Source organism: Littorina saxatilis, linkage group LG6 (assembly GCF_037325665.1).
Source record: "Littorina saxatilis isolate snail1 linkage group LG6, US_GU_Lsax_2.0, whole genome shotgun sequence".
In the NCBI taxonomy this organism is placed as follows: Eukaryota; Metazoa; Mollusca; class Gastropoda; order Littorinimorpha; family Littorinidae; genus Littorina; species Littorina saxatilis.
The window spans coordinates 11,505,942-11,523,422 of NC_090250.1; the positions used below are offsets into that span (position 1 = coordinate 11,505,942).

The window sequence follows — 17,481 nt, forward strand, 5'->3', positions numbered from 1 at the left end:
GTAAAAGTGGAGGGAAAAAATTGCGCCTTATAGTCTCAAAAGTACGGTATATGAAGGCACCCACATGCAGTCTCCCCCATCACCTGTGACTCCCCACCACCACCTCCTTTGTACACATACACCTCTAACCCCCCCCCCCCCAGCTGTATACATTAATCAAATGTCCAACAGACACCCCTCCCTTCTTCACCCCCCCCCCCCCCCTACTTGGTTGGCTTTAAGGTACAGCACGCTTCTGTATAACAGCCAGGTGATATATGAATCTTTTCTGCTTCACAGACAAGCAAAGCTACCATTGTACCAAACTGCATTCCTAGAATCTGGGTGTTGGTACTCTGTGGAAATATTTATGCATGTATTCACAAAAGGTTACTTGTGTATTCAGAACAATCAAAATATGTGTAGTTTGAAGAATGCGTTGAAGCTGTTAATATAAATGATTAAATTTGGCACTTCACTTTAGACACTGTTTATATTTATCGACTCTAATTTTGATGAAGGAAAAACAAACAAAACGAAAGGTAGACAAGCAAAATATTAAAACAAATAACACATGGGTCGTTCTACAAAGCTGTGCATCAGGGGAAACTATATATTACGTGAGCAAAATCTTAGTTTTCTTTAACGGAGACCTTTTAAGTTGATGACAAATTTAATTGATAAATTCCATTTCCAAATATTTCTTTAGCCTACAGAGAAAGTATAAGGAACACTTGCACAGATTGATTGCCTAGATTCAGTAGGGGAAGGGCTCCCAATATGGACTGGCTCCTAATATGGACCACCTTCTGTTCTGACAAACTAACGGCGCTAGAGTGCTCAAAAAAGTTTTATTTGCTGTTTTCACCCTCTCTGGATAACTTGCACATGTCAAAACAGTTGCAGAAACAGAAATCTCAAAATTGTTAGGCTTTTTCTCTTTTTTTCACTTTTGGCAGCGTTCACTCTAAATTTGTCGCCTAAAACGGACTCGTTTCTGTCCACAGCCAAAGCTTTTATCACACAAAAATTGCTATATTTGACAGCTAAAACCGTATTTGTTACATTTTAGCAGTGTTGACCTCGAGTTTCTACTGCAAACAAAAAATTATTGCAAAATCTCAAAGTATGTGCGAGACCACCTTCAACAAATCGAAGAAAATAAAAGCTAAAGGCTATTTTCATTAATTCATTAAGAAGCTTGCTGGAAATAACCTATAACTAGCCCTCGAGATTTAAAAAAAATGCAACAAAAAGTCTTCTTTTCGTGTAAGTTGATAATTTTACTTATTTTCACTCTGTTTTTGATAAGCTTCTTTAGTTAAGCTTCTTTAGTTTCTCAGTGTGCTCCAAAGAATGCTCTCATCAACCTGAAACAGATAAATCTAGAGCATATTTTAATTAGGCTGACTTGTACACTAAGTTGTATCATGTTATTTTGAAATATAGTGGGCTTTTTACAGTGATTCGTGAAGGCCGCTTCACTGGTCCATATTAGGCGCCCAGGCTCCTAATATGGACCCTTTGTGATTTTTTTTGTATTTGATTTTTGCTGAATGTCTATCAAAGCTATTTCACTCTAATTAGGCCTAACAGTTAACCTAAGAGAGAAGGACTACCAAACGCAAAATTAAACTTCTTCGCAAGAAAACAAGCTACTTATCAGCATGAAACAAAAAGTGGTCCATATTAGGAGCCCTTCCCCTACATTTCAAGCATACCCAAAGAAACAGAAAATGTATGTGTTTTTGTGTGTATATAATTCATTAGTATTAGTGACATAAATTAAGAAAACGCATTCTATTCACCATTTGATACACATAATCATGAAAGTAACTAAAAATGTATGTCACAAAAAGGTAAGCACCTTTGTAAAAAGACACGTATAATGGATAAAGGGTTTGTTACAATTAGCTTGCTGAGAGACACCCAGTTTGTTGTGATACATGTAGCTGTTGCTTCATTGTACGGTGTTTTCCGTCAAACATCTTGCACGACAATTGTTTTGCCAGATAAAAGGAATTTTTATCTCAGCTTCTTAATGTAGAAAAGACTGTTAACTACGGTGTGGTGTTTTTGCAGTGCTACAGGCAGCCACTTGCCATTGATTATCTCATTGTCTAAAATGTTACTGTGAACAAATAGAGAAGCATATTCTCTCTCTCTCACTCTCTCTCTGTCTCTCTGTCTCTCTCTCTCCCTCTCTCTCTCTCCTACCCCCCCCCCCCCCCTCCCCCCTCCCCCTCTCATGTGGCGGTTTCGAAGTGCCGATTCACGAGACGCAAGTGTTTCTTGCCAAGTTTTGTGGGGTTGGTATTTCCCTAGCGGGATGGGAATGAAGTCGCGTATTGGGTGTCCGAAAATACATATGGCTGGGGAGAGTTTTGTGTCTCGGTCTGGTGTATTTCTGTACTGCAGCATCGCTCGTTCGAAAGCGTCTGTATCAAGTTCACCGCTGTTTCCTGTGTTGTCGACGATGAGTCGCTTGACTGTCTTGACACCAACTTCCGCACGGCAGTTGCTATGAGGGAAAGCCACCGAAGATAAACCATGATGTGCACCCCAGTTTTTGAGGAATTGACGTGTTGTCGTGGACGTGAATTCTGGACCACCATCAGATGCCAGTTCCTCAGGGATTCCATATGTCACAAATGTGCGACGCAGACATGTAACAAGACCGGTCCCGCCTTCATGTGATCTCTCAACAATTGGCCAGTTTGAGTAGCGATCAATGATCACCAGGTAGTTGGCGCCCTTGTAGTGAAAGAAATCAGCACATATATACTGGAAGGGGTATTCAGGTGTCATGAGGGGCGTTGGTGGGGCACTGGGGTTCGAAGGTGCAATGCGATTGCACTGGCTGCATGTGGTCCTGACTGCATTGATGGCAGAAGTGATTCCTGCCCAGAAGACAGATGATTCAGCCCTAGAGTTCATTGAAGTAACCCCTTGGTGTGCTGCGTGTAGTGCAGAGAGAACTTCAAGGCGAAGTGATGGGGGGATTAGTACCCGGTCTTTGTAGAGGATGACGCCATCCATTGTGGAGGTCGTTGCGGAATTGGAAGTATTCCTGGAGGGACTTTGGGAGTTCATGTCTTGAGTCTGAGAAACCGGTTTCGATGAGTTCCGTCAGCTTGTGCATGTCCTCATCACTGGAGTTCGCAGTCTTTACCCGTTCCCAAGTCACGGATTTGAGAGCAGAGATGTGGAGGGAAGAGGCAGAAAAGTTCTTGTCGACACATTCATTCTCTGGAGCTGGAGTGTGTATGCCGGCCAGGGAATCTGGGGACAGATACGGTGAGGCCTGGGAGGAGGCAATGTCGTCAACGAGAGTCATCTTCACAGGGTCTCTAGTTGGGTGACGAGACATGCTGTCTGCCGCACGATGCTTGATTCCTGGTACATGGACCATACGGAACTTGTATCGCAGGGTTTTTTCCTTCAAGTTCCGGAGTCAAGGGTTAGAGATGTTCTCCAGGGAACGATCCCCAAATATCTTCAGGAGAGGTTTGTGGTCGACAGCAATCACCAGGTCTTCACAGCCAAGTACAAAATACCTGGCTTTGTTCAGGGCCTCCGCGACAGCTAAAGCTTCACCTTCCACTGGTGCGTAGCGTGATTCTGCAGCGTGAGTGAAGCGGCTGCCAACCAGCGTGACTTTCCAACCGGTCTGGCAGCAAAACGGGTCTCTTCCAGGGCAGGGACAGTGTTTTTGAAGCAACCAGAAGCCAATACCTGTCTTTGACCAGTCTGTGGCGAGACATGTGGGTCGTCGTAGGTCGAATATCTGAACGCCGTTCTCAATTTCACTGATGATGACGGCTTTTGATTCCTCAAAGAGTGTTCAGGTTGTCGTCCCATCTGAAGAGTGTCCCTGGTTTCAATAGCTTACGGAAACAGACCTGTTTACCTTCCGCTTTTGGCGGAAGAATCTTCTGAATTTCAAAGCTTTCTTTCGTTCTTCCGTCTCCGAAACTTTTCTTCCGCTGAAAACATCGATAATCTTCTGCATTCCAAACAGTCTAAACCAGTATGCATCATTCCCATACTGGTTTAGGAGTGACAGGGGAGACAACTACCGGGCACTCTTTTGCACTGAAGAACGGGAAAGGAACGCCACGTGGCCACGCAAAATGTCTGCGAGAAAACGTGGCAGCAGTGCTCGTGAGCATGAAACCGAAACGGATGAAGATTCTCAGTCCTCAAGAAAAAAACGAAACTATCACGAAAAAGAAGAAGCTGTATTTGCAAAAATATCGGCCAGAGTACCACAAGCTATTTCCGTGTATTGTGCCCTCAAATCAAGGGGAGAAGTACGCCTTCTGCACTCACTGCGGTTTGGACTTCAAAATAATAGGGGTAAAAAATCGTTTATATTGCCCTGGATTGCCCTGCGCAAAACAGATTGTTATGTTTTGTTACAATATTTGACTGCGACAAATTTTCTTCTGCATCTGTACTGGATTCTTCTGTTTTTTACTGAGTGATCTTCTGTCAAGGTAAAATGAGGGTAAACAGGTCTGCGGAAAGGTAATATCTTCTCAGTCATGCTGAAAGCGTAGGAAACTTGGTTGACAAGGCCAAACCATGAGCGGACATCAGTGATATTCTCTGGGGTTGGAAAGTCGCGAATGGCCTGTGAGTGAGGTTTGCTGGGGCGTACGCTGTCAGGTGTGATTTCGAAGCCAGCGAACTCCACCGTATCTTGGCCGAAGACGAACTTGTCAGGATTGAGAGTGATTCCGTGGTGGCCACAGATGTCAAGCCATTGGACGGTCTGAAAGAAGCTGTCTTCCAAGGTGTCTGCCCAGAGTAAGGCATCGTCAACACATTTGGTTTTGTTGGGTATGTCCACGACGATTTTGTCATAACGTCTTGTGTAGCTGTCGCCAGACGAGATGTATCCTTGAGGGGTTGTCTTGTACCTTCCCCATGGTGTAATGAAGGTGGTGAGGTGACGGTCTTCCTCTCAGATGGGGACGCTGTGGTAACCATTCCATGCATCGAGGACTGTTTTCTTCTTCCCATTCGGTACGGACCTTGCCTGGTGGAACGGAGAAGGTGTGTGATGGGTTTCTCTGGTGGAGTGGGCAATCAGGGGTTGAAAATGTACCGTTCGGCGTGGTTTTCCATTCTTCTTTGCGCAGATTACCATTCTGTGACACCAGGTGACAGGTTCCCCGATGGGGACCGGTTCAAGGACACCTAGACGGACATCTTGATCAAGACCAGCCTTCACGTCTTCCTGCCAATGAAGGGGGACAGGCACGAGGGTGTGATGGGCCACGGGTTTTGCATGTGGGTTCATCATCAGCTGGAGTGGTGGGCCCTCCATGAGAGGCAGGGGCTGGTGCTCACAAGTGTTGAAAGTGCTGGATTTGTAGTAGTCGAGAAGGTATTGTTGTAGCTTCTCTCGATTGTCCTCTGTTGCAGGGTATGGCATGGTTTGTGGCGGAGGGGGAGGACGTTGGCGACGGGGACAGTCACATGGGGAAGCCAGGCTGGTGTCAGGAGAGGCTTTGTCATGTTGTAGTGCAGTGTCACAGTGTTGCGTGATCCCACCGATTGTAGGGAAGTCTGTGGCTATGATGCGTAGGTCTACGCAAGCCTGTCTGCTCAGGAAAAGTTTGTCAGAGCAGTCAGTGATGTAAGTCATCTGTCTGGTTTCAAAGACTTGGTCATGAGGGCCATTGGCTGTGATGTGAAGCATTGTTGCACCAAGAATGTTGATGTTCTTGTTGTCAGCGGCATGCATCTCCATCATGACCGGGATAAGGTCAGATGTGCGGAGGCCAATGCTGTGAAAAACTTTGACAGACAACTTTGGCATCCAGTATCCGCCATGGCAGGGTGACTGATGGTCCGCGAGGGAGTGTTGAGGGTGAAACCGGGTGCCTGGTAGTCTTTGCTCAAAGCCTTGATTGTCACGCTGACAAAAGGTTGGGGTTTGGAGTTCTGTCTTATCCATGTTTGCGAGAGATTGTCAAACAGGTGATGATCAATGGTGATGGCATTTGTGCGTTTGCCATGAGGAGATTTGGTCACGGAGCACAGGGATTCAAAGACAGCTCCCTCACTGTCTTCTTTCGTAGAGGTGGGTGCAGGTTTTGGTTTGTTCCTGCTGTTAAATACGCTCTGGAAGTGGTGATCACGGTTGCAGTATGTACATCTGTGACTGTATGCTGGGCATTCTGTCTTTCGAAGGCGCGCCAGGGTATTTGTGCCATGACCTGCCTTTCCGCAGTGTGAACATAGTTCATGTCTGTCTCGAAGAGTATGGCGTTTGTTTTTCTTGTATGTATACCGAGCAACAAAAGAAACGCGAATTTTCTCCAGAAAAACGTTTAATCACAATTTTAAAATGTCATTTCTCATAAACGTAACATCGAAACAAATCAAAATCATGGTGGTATGTTCCTCGCACACTGTTCTTGGCTATGGCATAGTCTTTTGCTGCCACGTGCAAAGGGAGCCTCTGCAGATGGTCAGTACGGTGTGTGACCCCCATGGACGTTGTTGACGGCCTGGCAGCGGCGCCTCATGGAGTGAATAAGTCGGTTGATGGCGTCTCTCGGGATGTTGCACCAGGCATTGATAAGGGCCTGACGCAGTTCTACGGCATTTCTTGGTCCTGGGCGTAACTGGTTGACCTTTCTTTGAAGTTTGTCCCAGAAATGTTCAATAGGATTCAAATCTGGGCTAAGGGCGGGCCAGGCCATAATGTCGATGTTATTGGGCTGCAGGAAGGCCTGGGTGACCCTGGCTGTGTGCGGGCGAGCGTTGTCTTGCTGCAGAACACAGTTTCTGCGCGCCTGGAAAAAGGGCACAACATGAGGCTGTAGGATCTGGTCAATATAACGCTGTGCTGTGATGCCGTTTCCCCAACCAGGACCAAGATTGTTGAAAAACACAGATCCCAGGGATTGGTTGAGGCCGATTCCACCCCAGACCATGACGTTTGGTCCACCCTGGGCATTGTGTTCCATGACACAGTCACCAGCATAGCGTTCACCTCTTCTTCGCCACACTCTGACACGCCCATCAACATGACTAATGCAGAAACGGCTCTCATCGGTGAACAGAATGTTTCGCCATTGTCTCCAGTTCCAGTTGATATGATCCTGGGCCCACTGCTGGCTCGCCATGCAATGTCTCTGAGTGAGGACTGGTCCTCTAGCGGGACGGCAGTTTTGGAGGTCTTGCTCAGCAAGTCTTCGGCGTATTGTCTGGCCACTGATAGGTCTCTGGTGGTTACCGACGGTGTTCCTGGCTGTTTCATTGGCTGTATGGAATCGGTTTCTCAAATGATGACGCAGGATCTGGCGATCTTGTCTCTGTGTGGTAACGCGAGGTCTTCCACTTCGTTGTGTATCAGCAGTGCTTCCAGTGTTGACAAAACGTTGCTGAAGGCGATATACTGTTGACAGATGCACATTGAAAGCGACTGCTACCGCTTCTGGGTCATCACCAGCCGATAATCGACCCACTGCCCTCTCGCGTTGTTCTGGTGTCAATCTTGGCATCTTGACTCTGTCAAAAGTTAGACTGGCAGTAAGCGTGCCATGGTCTCTTTTTATTACTAATGCATCAGTGAACACATCTCACACATGAGGTTTCCCCTACTCCGCTTGCACGTGCTGTAAGCGCGCATCATGTGTTTCACGTGGAAACTGCTTGTCCCGTGCATTGAGACAGCAGCAATGGGAAAATATTCACACAACAGCTTTCTTACACATGACTGCATAGTGCATCTATATCCCGAAAATTGTCACTCTCAGATTAACTGCGTTTTTTTAAATCAAAATATCGAAAAATAATTCGCGTTTCTTTTGTTGCTTGGTATACTATTGGCTGCAGCATCCGCAGCGTGGGAGCTTGCTGTGGCTTCCACTGCATGGGAGTCGAGTAGGCGTGAGGCGGAACGCTTTCCGGCTCCTTTGGCTTCGACAAACAGGAACACCTCTTCCAGTGTCATGTCCTGGTTTTTATTGCCAAGAAGGTCCAGTTGGATGTCAGGGTCTGCAATGCCGCGGGTGAGTACATCGCATAGTATGGCGTCGGTGTAGTTGACATTGCCTGCGCATCACGGACATTTGGTGATGAATTTGCAGACGCCAGCCTGGCCATAAAGGCGGGCTCCAAAAGCTCGAATGGTTTCATCACGATCTTGACGTAGGTTGTGGAGTGTCACTCTGGCCACCATAGTATTTTCTTGGCGGACAGCAAGTTTCTTGATGGCCTCAAGGATGTCTTTTTCACTCTTGTTCGTGAGACTGCCACCTTGCAGACCTGGTGAGATCCTTGCGCAGTTGTTCATCACAGCACTCAAGAGGTTGCACGATTTTGTCGTGGCCAGTCACCTTCGTAGCTGCAGCATAGTCGGACCATCGAGATACAAAGTAGGCCCAGTCTTCGCTAGAACCGGCAGTGGTGATCACTGGTCGTTTGACCTGTTCAACCTTTGCTGCCGCAGGTCCACGGGCATGGATGGAGCTGTGCGCTGTGATCAGAGCGGCAACGATGGCAGCGTTTAGGTCGTTTAGATGAGAACACGGTCCGTTTGTTTATAATGATTTATTCAAACAATGACCAAGGGTCTGTAACAAAGAAAAGATACATACATGGTTATCCTCTAAAATCCTTCCTGGTTGACACAGCCTCAGCCGTATGACTGCTTTAGAATCATACTACGGGCGCGTAGCCTTGTGGTTAGGATGTCAGTGGAAGGTTTGGGGTTTTAAATCCGGTCATACCTGGTGGGTTAAGGGTGGATATTTGTCTGATCTCCCAGGTCAACTTAGTGCAGATGTGCTAGTGCCATACATCCCTTTGTGAGTACACACAAGCACAAGACCAAGTAGGCATGGAAAAGATCCTGTAATATGTCAGAGTTGGGTGGGTTACAGAAAAACGCTATTACCCAGCATGCATGCATGCCCTGAGAACAGAGTATAACTGCACAAAAAAAAAAGAGGGGGGGGGGGTCAGTCAAACACATAACAGCCCAAGCCAAATACGGGTACATGTGGGAGTTGCAACCCCTGAAAGCAGAGGAAGAAAATTATACTGAAGATCATTCTAGGTGCACGTTGTGTGTGTGTGCATGTGTGTGTGTGTATACCCACGCACTTATGTCTGTGTGAGAAACTTGCATTCTCCCAGTAAGGTAATATATTGTACTACGTTGCAAGCCCCTGGAGCAATTTTTTGATTACATTACATATTCTTACTCAACTCACATAGATAGCAATAACTTCGTTTGGTTGCTAAGACATTGAAGCACTCTTACATGGTAACATGGGGAGATAACTCTAAAACAAAACCCACATGCCATATAAGGCATGGTCCGTGGTGGTTATCTCCCCTGCCGGTGTACTGCGCATGCGCAGGATGTATACCGGTGACAATCATTCCTTTTTCTTCAACACACGGCGCTGGACGTGTCTGTTGTACTCTGGCTTTGTTTTAAGCTATTGGTCTTCACTGCTGTGCTGACCATCGAATCTTGGTAACACTTTTGTTTGTTTCATCTCTTCTTCAAGATTGGGTGAGAGATTTCATTTTTATTATTGAGACGTTTTAACTTAACTTTTTTGAGCGTTTTGCATCTTGTGTTTTGGGTTCAATTTTGTCATTCAAAATGGCGGACAAACCTAAAGACAAAGATAGAGAGGAAGCTCGGGAGTTCGACCGGACAGGCTAGCTCTCCCAGTTCTCAGTCAGGCAAAGCGACCAAATCCAAAGCTAAGGTGGCTACTACCACTACGTCTCTTACTGCTCAGAAAACTTCGCCGAGCGATTAACGTATCTGGTTATGTTTTCAACCCGGAGAATAAAGAATCGTTTTCGGTTTCCATTGACTAACCTACCTCTTCTGTTTTGGCATCTTCTGAGAAAGTTCAGGCTCCTAAAGCTGATCTATCTTTGACTAAAGCTGATTTACTGGCGATCTTATCGTCTTTTAAGACAGAGGTACTTGAATTGATTTCGTCGGAACGGCAAATAGCTTAACATGCTGCTCTGCCTCCTCCTTCGGGTGTTGGAAATGTTCATTCTCTTGCGCGGGTTCGTTCAGAACCGTCTGCGACGGTCACGTCCGCTGGCGTGGTCGCAGATCCAACAACGGTGTTGGAAGTGTCAGACTCATCTTTTGACAAGTTCTTGTCTGGGTCTCGGACACCAGCACCTTCGGGTGTTCTTGGCGAAGCACGCAAACCTTTGACGTCGGTTTCCGTTTCGGCGGAAGTGCACACCGACCGTAAGGTTGTTTCCACACACCAGCCCGGCTCCGTTTCGGTCCTTGGCATGGGGTGTGAAGGGCATGTGTCTGCTACCTCCGGTAGACAGACAACAGGGTCTTCCGGTCCCCATTTAATGGGTCTGGTTGATGCTGATGCTATACAGTCCTCTGCTGGTTCCGCTTCCACTGTTTCGGTCGTTGCGGTTTCCGGTGGTAGGAGGGGTTTGCCTTCTGCTGGTAGCACTTTGCTGTTGGCAGGAGGCATTCATCAGCCTGCGGCTTCCAGTTCCGCTTTTGCGGCTTCCGCTGCCGTTTCTCAGGCTACATCCGCTTCCTCTCCCAGCCTTACAGCTGGCATTGGGCAGACGGATGGTGGTCCCCTCCATGGAGTTCCGGTTTCCGAAAAAAAAGAAAAAAAAAAAAAATTCCTCGGCTGCTCGTTCGTCTGTGGCACAGACTACAATGGGGGTAGCTGGGAAGAGCGTACGTTCGTTACTCTCGGTTCCGCTTCGGCAGTTCCAAGACATAGTAATAGAACAGCAGGGCATTCTGATCGTCACCAAATTGGTGTCCATCCTTTTGTTCCTGTCGCTTTCCGCTCTGCCGCCACAGCTACTTCCGCCTTGGGGTGTGGTGTTGTCGGTGACCAGATCACAGCGTCTTCCGCTTTACATGCTTCGGCGAGTATGGGGGACGCTGGCCAGCATTCATTCTTCCGTTCCACACCAGTGGTTTCCGGTCGGGTGTTTCAGGCAACAGCTGCTTCCGCTGGTAGCGGTTCAGCTAGCCACACGACTACTGGTCGATTGCCTGCGGCTGGTTCTGTGAACCAAGCGTTTCCGGCCGACTGATTTTGCTTCAGCGGACGGTTATGCTGGTTCTGTACCGGATGCCTTTTCGGCAGATGAAGTTTCCGATGTGACATGGCAGACTCTGATCCTGAGGAGGACGATGAGTCTGGTTTCCGCATTCTGACTAAAGTTGACAGATCTTCTGTACTTAGCCGCTGAAGTCACATCCCGGTATTTCGAGGAAGGGGTGTCAGAAGTTTCTGCTGCCAATGCTCCTCCCTCTTCAGCTTTTGCTGATTTCACGCCTGTGCGTGAGCGATCTTCAAGATTTCGTTTTCGAGAATCGCCTTCAATCTCTTTCGAGATGGGAAAGATTTTTGGCACAGAGGCTGCTTGCTTCCTCACTGCCTTTACTCACTGCATACGGGTCTGCCCCGGGTTCAGCTCAACCTTGGTTAACTACTCCGGGCAGGTTTCTCAACGCATCGGCCGGCATGTCTTTGCGCAAAGTTTGTTTGCCGCAGAAATCTCGGAATCTTCTTGATTCGTTTGCTCTGCCTAAGACTACACTTCCGGTGACTCCGGACTTGGCTGGTCTACGGCAAGATGGTTTTTCTAAAGAAAGACCGTCTGTGTGCACTGAGTAGCATATTTTGATGATCGAGGAGTGTTGTCGACAGTCATTAGAGCTGTCTTCGCTCTCTGAGACCCTGATTCGGTCTCTTTCTCGGCCTTCCGCCGATAACACTTCTGTGTTGGTAGTTGGCATCCATCAGCCTTCGGCTTCCAGTTCCGCTACTGTGGTTCCTGGGCTGTTACACAGGCTGCTCCTTCTCATTAACTTGCGTCACCCGCGCAAGTAGCGCATCACTCGCTGAGCGCTATCCGTAGGCCTTGGTTTACATCAAGCCTAAGAACTTAGGTTATTCTTTTGTTCTAACTACGGAATCGCTCCCGGTTACACCGGACTTGACGAACATCCATCTGGATGTTTATAGCAAGGAGAATCTGTCTGTTTGCAAGAACAAGGATCTCCTGGCTGTGGAAGATTGTGGCCGCACTTCTTTATAGTTATCGTCTTTCACCAAGACTTTGATTCGTTCTCTCCCTTGTGTGGGTACGTCCTCACTGGATACCTTTGTGTTCTGTCGGGACGCATTTACAAAGAATGTAGCTTTGCTGTTCACCTGGGGGAAGGCCTCGGCCGACAGTATGTTTCTGTTGGCGAGGCTTTAATCTAGCTCTTCCTTGGTTAAGGGTTCTCTTCTCGTTTCCGCCTCTATGCAAACGCGGACTCTTCTCTAACAAAGAGAATCTCACAGCAAAGGAAAGTGCGCTGCAGGCCTCGGCTTTATCTTGTTATCAAAAGAAAAGCACTAAGCTAGATGGTCTCGGTTTTCACATTTTATCCTCATGCTCTCTCCTTGGGCGCTGTGCCAAATGCACACCTTTCTTCCCCCTCGTGGCAGGTTAGCAGTGGGGGTCGGTGGTCAGACAAAAGCACGTTTTCTCTCACACGCTTGGCAGTTATGTCAACTGGAGTCTTAGTGCTCTGCATCACACTTCTTCCCGCCTTTGTGTTTTACCACTACACAGCGGCTGGTGGGGTTTTAGGACTCCCATTTTATTGAGGGAGGCACTGGGGCTTTCCTATTGGGTCACTTCCTTAGAGTGAACAAATGTTTACTTCCACAATTTGATACACAAAACGGATCGGAAGTGGCAACATTTTATTTCATTCAGAGCCTCAGTCAGGGCTCTGACTTTGATTCTAAGTTGATTGGGCGTTAAGCAAGCAATCAAAGAGCTGGAACATGCTAGTGTCTTTTCTCGACTGGTTCTCAGACACGATCAAATAATGGTTTCTCACATGTTGCTCATGCAAGGCGTTCCCATTGGTTCTCCCTCCACCATCGAAGCAGTTTTCTGTCTCTTGTGGAATTCTTTCCCTTTGTCAGAGGAGAACATGCGTTGATTTATTTAGACGACACCACAGTGGCGTTTTATCTCAACAAGCAGGGGGGGCCTCTCGCTTACTATCGCTGCCGCATCGAGTATGCGATATTCTGATGTGGTGTTACCACCACGAGATCTTATTAGCAGAGAAGTACCTTCCTGGGAGCCTCTATGACTTGGCCGACGCACTAAGTCAGTCGGCCAAGAATGTCCACACAGAATGGACTCTATCTCACCATGCGCTTCTACGTCTTCGGGCGAATTGGAGAAGCCGCTGATAGATTTATTTGGCTCTCGGTACTTTCGACTTTTACCAATGTCCGTCTCCACGTTCTCGGACCCCGAAGCATGGAAGATCTATACTACAAGCCATATGGGTAGCTATTGTATGGGAATAATTGAGACCCTCAGAGACTTCTGCCTCAACTCTGGATTTCGTCCAGAGATCCCATAGGGGTTCAACGTCTTTGTTTATGTGTCACATTGACGGGCTTGGACCAAATGGCGTAATGTTAACGGAAAGAACTTCACTTCTCTCCGTTCAATGCAGGTGGCTATCCACTTATCCTGGCTTTCCGAATTTTCACCCACGTCTTTGAAGTAAGACGATACGCGATATGTTACACTGAAACTGCTAGGTCGCAATATTCATTTGAGGGCGTTATCGCCATAGTGATTAAGGGAGCCTCTCTTCGGTTGGCTGAAAACAAATCTCCATTCCCAACTGGCTTGGGATTTGCTCCTAGTTTTGGAGCTTTTGAGATCGGGTTCTTTGATCCGTTATAAAATTAGCCTTGCTAATCTATCACGGAAAGCGGTCATGCTTACTCAACTAGCTTCTAAGAGAAGTGGGAGTAAGTGCATTTTATGTCTGGTTTTGCTATAGACATCTCTTTGGAGAAAGACTGATCTATGACGTTTATGTTTTGTTCAAAATTTCTGGCAAATAAGCAGAAACTGGAGAAACCAGCTCCGATAATGCAATTCAAACTACTTAGTAATTTTTTGGCTCCGCTAGAGCCATATTTAGCCAATGGAACATTTTGAGTTTGAAAACTTTTCTAACTCGCACTGATCCGTTTAGATCACCAAAACTAAGGTTCTTGTTCATATCCATCAACACTGGTAGAGGCAATGACTTAGGTGAAGTCAACCTTACCTAGATGGACTGCCACATTGTTTAGGCATGCCTACAAGTGGTAGCAAGAAAAAAGGGGGGGGGGGACAGTCAGTCCTCCCTCTTCAGGCAGCACGGACTCAAGAAGTCAGAGTGTGGGCCTCTCTTTTTTAGCTGTACTCAAGTCTGGAAGACTTGCATAAGTATGAATGCAGCTTATTGGACATCCAAGGACGTAGTCATGAGTTTCTATCTGCGGGATATTTTAAATACTCGCTATTATAGTACACATGGTCTGCCGGCTATAGTCGCGGCACGACAAGTACTTACAGGATATTGACTGTGAATAATTGCCCACCACCTAAAGTAGCAATCTGCTATCTATGTGAGTTGAGTAAGAATATATAATTTAATATAAAATTTCAAAAATAAATTTTGATTTAATTAATATACTTACCAACTCACATATTGAATTCCCTCCCAGCCTGCCCCGCAAATTGTATAAAGGGGTATATGTTTCAGGACGGAATGATTGTCACCGGTATACATCCTGCGCATGCGCAGTACACCGGCAGGGGAGATAACCACCACGGACCATGCCTTATATGGCATGTGGGTTTTGTTTTAGAGTTATCTCCCCATGTTACCATGTAAGAGTGCTTCAATGTCTTAGCAACCAAACGAAGTTATTGCTATCTATGTGAGTTGGTAAGTATATTAATTAAATCAAAATTTATTTTTGAAATTTTATATTAGTGCTTTTGTTAACAAGAAACAATTGACAAGTGGCTCTATCCCATCTCCCCCCCCCTTTCCCCGTCGCGATACAGCAGTCCCTGCAATGTACGGCCCCCGGCGTGAGCGGACACCTGACATGTATACGGACACATTTGCTCGGCACGGAGTGTTTTCCTTCTATATTTGCCCCCCCTTAAACGGACACCTGCAAAACGTGGACGCGGACACTCATTTTCGGTCCCAACAGCAGGTCATACCTCCAATGTATGGACAGACCATCGTCAAATTTTCACCACAACAAAATCGATAACAGAGCAGTCCGGCTCTTGGTACAAAGATCACAGCCGCAATGGCGTGATGACAGTCACTGATAACTTGAGTGCACGTGTACCCATCAGGAGGGGGGGGGAGGGGGTAGTTTTGGTCAGGAGTGGAGTACATGCGAAGATGCCAACATGAAACTGCACTGAGCTCTTTATTCTTGTCTGTTGGACGTAAACAACAGAAACCACAGTCGATGAAGGTCCTGAGCGAAAGAGAGTGAAAAACCGGCCACAGTTCTCAGCATCGTGTGTCTGTGTGTAACCTCTTTCATTGACAAGATACTCTTGTTTCCCCTCAGCCTTGACCAGTGAGTCGGTTGCCTAATCTATGAACCCTTCAGTTGTCTTGCTTTGTCAAAAGTTACCACACAGTCAACTGGTTTTGCTCTGAGTGAACAGTGCAGCTGGCCTCTCTGGCCACAGCCCCCAACAGTACATGGCTGGAGGGAGTGAGAGAGAAGGAGGGGGGAGGGGGTGGAGGGGTAGCTGGCTAAACTCTGTGGGTGTCCGGTGTCACTGCATGTCAGCAGGAAGAGCAATGGAGAGAAATAGAGAAGTGTACTCTTCCACACAATTTCCAAGCATCAGTTGTCACAGCTTGGGGTAGGCATTAGTGAGGGAGAGTGGGAGCTGTGTTATGTACTGTGTATTTCGAACTGAAGAGTGAAAAGTCACTGCCATGCCACATGATCGGCATGCAGTCAATAAAGCCAGACAAGAAAAAAATAAATTACATGATTATGACATGCAGCTCTATCTGCTGCTATTTATTCAAACTGGTTTTCAAGCTTATTCTTGCAAAGCATCTGCACACGCTCCTCTGTGCTGTGTTTGTGTGGCTGCTTTCGTATGTCAGTGCATGGTGAGTGTGTTCATTAGTACCTTGAGGATTTATTTTATCTGTTCTTTTCAACACTTTTCATACAAATCCTTTTTACAGAACGTTTAAAGAAGTATTAGGAGTTTATTGTTATTGTTTAGTAGCCACAAGAAGTGATTAGCATAGACTCAATCCTGTTGTTTGTGTGTCTCTGTATGAGCCGGTGTATGGGGGAGGGGGTGGTGTGGTCACCCCTCCCGTGACCGGACACTTGCAATGTACGGACAGTTTTGCTATGGCCCAAGGGTGTCCGGTCATGAGAGGGACTGCTGTATAACCTTCGTGGTTGAAAACGACGTTAAACACCAAATAAAGAAAGAAAGAAAGATGTCTGTGTGAGTTTAACTGATGTTTATTCTTTCTGTGTGAACAGAATTCATCCGAAGGAGATGTCCATCAAAGGGTTTCCATTCTTTCTTGCCATTGCCATCTATTGCTATGAGGTACATTTTGACCTTGAGTTTAGAACTGTTGATGTAAATATTTGCCTGAATTTACAAACTATTGAGGTAAATTTTCAACCAAATTGTAGAACTGTTGCGGTTAATTTTCAACCGATTTTGTTTAAGGCACACCCCTCGCGGGTTAGGGGGAAGAATTTACCCGATGCTCCCCAGCATGTCGTAAGAGGCGACTAACGGATTCTGTTTCTCCTTTTACCTTTGTTAAGTGTTTCTTGTACAGAATATAGTCAATGTTTGTACAGATTTTAGTCAAGCAGTATGTAAGAAATGTTAAGTCCTTTGTACTGGAAACTTGCATTCTCCCACTAAGGTAATATATTGTACTACGTTGCAAGCCCCTGGAGCAATTTTTTGATTAGTGCTTTTGTGAACAAGAAACAATTAACAAGTGGCTCTATCCCATCTCCCCCCCTTTCCCCGTCGCGATATAACCTTTGTGGTTGAAAACGACGTTAAACACCAAATAAAGAAAGAAAGTTTAAAGGACTGGGTGGCCGAGTGGTAACGCACTTGTGCTCGGAAGCGAGAGGTTGCGAGTTCGACCCTGGGTCAGGGCGTTAGCAATTTTCTCCCCCCTTTCCTACCCTAGGTGGTGGGTTCAAGTGCTAGTCTTTCGGATGAGACGAAAAACCGAGGTCCCTTCGTGTACACTACATTGGGGTGTGCACGTTAAAGATCCCACGATTGACAAAAGGGTCTTTCCTGGCAAAATTGTATAGGCATAGATAAAAATGTCCACCAAAATACCCGTGTGACTTGGAATAATAGGCCGTGAAAAGTAGGATATGCGCCGAAATGGCTGCGATCTGCTGGCCGATGTGAATGCGTGATGTATTGTGTAAAAAAATTCCATCTCACATGGCATAAATAAATCCCTGCGCCTTGAATATGTGCGCGATATAAATTGCATAAAAATAAAAATAAAAAAATAAATCCCTGCGCTTAGAACTGTACCCACGGAATACGCGCGATATAAGCCTCATATTGATTGAT

The 17,481-nt window shown here is 46.4% G+C and overlaps 1 protein-coding gene across 1 annotated transcript in view; it reads left to right on the top strand.

Annotated features, from left to right (window-relative positions):
- Positions 1 to 17,481, top strand: part of LOC138968522 (uncharacterized) — a 156,380-nt gene that overhangs the window by 92,258 nt on the left and 46,641 nt on the right. Inside the window, exon 9 of the mRNA XM_070341101.1 lies at positions 16,398 to 16,467. Coding sequence (XP_070197202.1) covers positions 16,398 to 16,467 — 70 coding nt within the window. The remainder of the gene's footprint in view (positions 1 to 16,397; positions 16,468 to 17,481) is intronic.